Raw genomic sequence first — 4,141 nt, 5'->3', positions numbered from 1 at the left:
TCTCTCTCTCTCTCTCTCTCTCTCTCTCTCTCTCTCTCTCTCTCTCTCTCTCTCTCTCTCTCTCTCTCTCGCCCTCGTTCTATCTCTCTCGCCCCCTCTCTCTCCCTCCCTTTGAGAAAAGCATAAGGAAAACCTTCCTGCATAGCTATGTGGGGAAGTCCAACAACGTACGCTAAAAATAAAAGGAAATCGAAGAGAAACAGGATCCCACATTGTTCTTTTTTAGACGGAAGTGGTAGAAAGTGAGGGCGTCTTTTCAACATTTATATTATAGAACAGATTTAAATTATAACAACATTTAAGACACCATTCGATACTCACAACAGGATCCCTGTTTTGCGGAAGATGATAGTAAAAGAAGTAAGCCAAAAAAGACGAAAGGGGGAAACATTCTTTATTTCATTTTAAAAACAAATTTGCTTATTGCTATTATATAAGTGCATCATAACAGGAAAATTATTAATAAAGTCGTTTGTAGCGTAATTCTGTCAAAAGAAGACTGTCTTTGTGTTGATTTCCATAACCCATCTATTATACTCTCTTGAATCGCGATCGCTGTTGTAGCTTTCTATGTCGCTCTTCTCATCTCACAAATATTAGGACATCCTCGTAGTAATGGTAGAGTAAGATGAGAGTGTGGAGCTTCATTTTCAATAATGCTGTTTATGGCATCAGAAAAAGCTATGATTTGACGTCCATTACCGATAAGATCGAGCCAAAGGAACTGAGAGTCTAGAAAACTTCAAAACAAAACACTGCCAGGTAAAAAAAATCCCATTTAATTGGAGGAATCGAACCACGGTTGTCCGCGCAGTGGTCGTGTGTGATACTATCTGCCCGGGAGGCTGAGCTGCAGAAATCCAGGCATCAGTCAAACATAACTGGGTATCGAACGAGTATAGAGTTATAGAAGTGCACAAAGGCAGGACAGTGGGGATACGGCAACGTTTCCTCGAGAATCAGGTTAGGACAATAGCAAACCTAAGGAAGGAGTAGGAGTAGGCCACGTCAGTATGTTCGCAATCCAATACACCAGTACTTATTAAGGAAACGCACGTATCTTCGAGTGCATTTGGGATGGCTATGTAAAAAATCAGAGAACTTCCTAAATAGAAAAATAGACACATCAAGTATCGGGAACTCTGCTCTGTTCAGAAGAAGCAACTTTTTAATGTTTGTCACTGCTTTCTTTGACCTGTTCGCCAGCTGTTGTCTGGGCTGACTCCTGTGGCGCAGCGTCTTGGCCAGACTGGGCTGTGGGCAGTGTGTGACCCGGGGAGCTGAAACAGTCGCTATTGCCCCGGCCCAGGCAGTTATGCTGTGGCCTTGACCTACCGGAATCAGATCTTCGGCTGCCAGCCGTGGACAGCCTTTGTGGGGTTTGGGCTGGTGAAGGTTGCTGTCGTTCTACATGGCTGTTGTCTATGCGGGTCTGTCTTTCTTCTTGCTGATTTTCTGTCCGTTTCTGCCCGTGTTCTGACTTTTTCTTCTGCCGATGTCGATCTATCTGTCTTTCATCTCGTGGCTGCTCATTGCGTACATTATCTTGTCCGATTATTTTTCTCTTCACAAACTGCTCATGCCCAGGAATGTTGGGTTCCGCAATATGAGACTGTGACAGTCGTTTGTGTTTTAACAGCATGTACGGCTGTCGGTGCCATTGGTCCAAGACAACCGTTTTACGAGTGGTGTGGCGAAGACCGGGCAGTTTTCCAAGCTGGCTTGGGGTCAACGTTTCAATGTTGCTGTTGCCTAAGAGGGCAGAGGCCTGGTATCCATTTTCGGGATCAAAAGTGGGGTGTTGGTCTCCGTTACGTCTGATGGTGGTTAAACGGCAGCTGTCAGACGGGTTGTTCCAGTCCCTAGAGTGGGTATCCTGGAACATACCCTTGTTTTGGTCTTTGTTTCTCAGTAGTATGGCACCTTCATCATGTTGAAACTTGCCACGAGATCGGTTTTTATATTTGTTTTGAATCCTTCCGTCCGAGTAGCTGGTGTAAGAGCGCGTTGCTTCGTGACGGCCGAGCCTTTGTGCTTGTCGCTCCAAGCTACATGACTTGGTGCGTCGTTTTCCCACAGTGTTCTCAACGATCTCTCCAAAGTCTGGTTCTGTCTCGCTCCTCTTAAAACTACGTGATCTCAATGCAGACGAACGGTGAGCAACATTTTCAACAGCTTCGGAGACTGTAGTATGATAATTAACTTGCTCTAGCCTACTCAGAGACAGTCTTCTTTTCGCTTCTCTCGGGTGTATTATTTCATTTTTCCTCCTTTTTATCTTCGCAGTACATTCTTCGCTCTCTTCTCGTACTGCCGAATGTGGCGAAATCTCTATTCCTGGTTGGGCAAGGAGGGCTGGTCTTACTGCCACTGGCGTCTGCGGAATTGCTTCATATTGACCTGTACCTACAGGGAGTGGGTCCTCGCCTCCATCTGATTTTGACTCCGGAGGCAGAATAGACAGGACATTACACCTGTTGGTCTCAGGGTGAACTGGCTGTTGCAGCATGAAGCTGCCAGAGTCCGCACTGACGTTGATAGGGAGCTTTTTGTCCACCGCGGTGCCAAATGTTTTGGGACCAACGTCCCGATTATTGCGGTTGACGGTATTGTCATTGCGGTAAACGTCTCTAGACTTGTGGAAAACATCGCTATCGTTGGGGTACACTTCGTTTCCGACGTCATCCTGGTAGATACTATCATCTCTCGGGGTCAAAGTCTCATCTGAACACTTCGACAGTGGTGTGGATGATTGAGCATGTGTAAAGTCTGGACTCTGGTTATACGAAATTTCGACACTATCAGCCGTCTGGGTTTTATGCTGTCTTAGATTCATTCTGTAATCTTCCTGATCGAAACTATTGTCAGCAGAGCCTGTCTCACTGTATCCATCACTAGCCAGGTCGGTGGCATTATACTCCTGCAAGCTCCTGATGCTTCTGCCTTGGGAGTCGGCAGTTCTGGGTTGTTTTGGTTCTAAGATGTTGGCGTTTTCACCTTCCTCCCCTCCTGAGGTTAGATCATCGCCCTTTGATCTCAATCTGCGGGGTCGTCCATTACGTGGCTCCAGGCCCTGATTGGAAACCGAGAGAGCGCTTTGCGAGTTCACGTAGAGGTCAAAAGGCCCTTCCGGGTTACTCGATACAGGCGCGCTGTGGGTGGAGCCCTGTCCGAAAAAGGAACCGGTAGGGGCCAGATCGTGACGGGAAGTGTCCTGAAAGTTGATATCGTCTGTGTGTTGAGACACGTGGTAGCTGCTCGGGGGTCCGCTCGGGTTCAATGGGTGCACGGAACATCTGCTGTGTGCTCTCTTTGCAGACTGGAGACAAAATAAACCCCCAATCCAATGAGCATGTGGCTGCAAATTGAGACGTTTTAAGTAGAAATATTAAGTTTTCACATTCCCTCGTCGATAAACAGAAGCTTAAAATTCGGTTAGGCCTAAGACGAGTCTGGAAAAATGCTGTTATACATACTAATTAATGTATTATTTTATCATTAGCAAATTCGGTGTATACATGTCTCCTGTCATTTGCATTCTACCCTGTCTGTTACTCTGTTGTTCATGGCTGTCGCTCTTGTATTTTCTCTCCACTAAATATAGCCAGTATTGTGCTTTTGTGTTTCTCTGTACTCAGGCTTAATATACTTTACCTTATACTTTATTAACTAACCGGTTAAAGATAAACGCTCAGTCAAAGTGAAAAATAACTACTGGCATATCTGTAGTCTATAGTGCAGTAAAAGTAGTAAGTTAGTACTTCTCCGACAGGCGACTGTTTGTTGCGGTCAGGTTCTGCGCCGTTGCAGTGAACGTGAGTGAAATTCCCGAGTAGGGAAGTGTTGTTTTTTTAAATCGAGTACTTACAGTCTGTCTGCTGGGATGTTCCATCAAGATAAATATACGCTGAGTCTGACAGCAGTCAGGGTCGAAGCAGCCCGTCTTTTGAGTGTCTAAATTGTGTCGATGGGTGTGTGAAACACAGTTCGAATCTTATTCTGTAGACGTATTGAATTTAGGGTAATTGCGGCTGGAAGATTCCAAAAGCCCTGAACAGAAAGTTAACGTCAACACAGACATACCCCCACACGCGTACACAAATACATACAAACACACACACACACACACACACACACACAT

The 4,141-nt window shown here is 45.5% G+C and overlaps 1 protein-coding gene across 1 annotated transcript in view; it reads right to left on the bottom strand.

Moving 5' to 3' along the window:
• Positions 1 to 388: 388 nt before the first annotated feature.
• The window catches only part of LOC101852551, a gene marked incomplete at its 5' end in the record, with an annotated part of 12,144 nt that continues 8,391 nt past the window's right edge, over positions 389 to 4,141 (bottom strand). The window contains 1 exon segment of the mRNA XM_035970572.1: positions 389 to 3,319. Coding sequence (XP_035826465.1) covers positions 1,169 to 3,319 — 2,151 coding nt within the window.

The sequence above is a fragment of the Aplysia californica genome, unplaced genomic scaffold (assembly GCF_000002075.1).
Source record: "Aplysia californica isolate F4 #8 unplaced genomic scaffold, AplCal3.0 scaffold00287, whole genome shotgun sequence".
Taxonomy (NCBI): domain Eukaryota; kingdom Metazoa; phylum Mollusca; class Gastropoda; order Aplysiida; family Aplysiidae; genus Aplysia; species Aplysia californica.
Note: the sequence above shows the minus strand (reverse complement) of the source record. Positions and strands in the feature narration are given on the sequence as shown.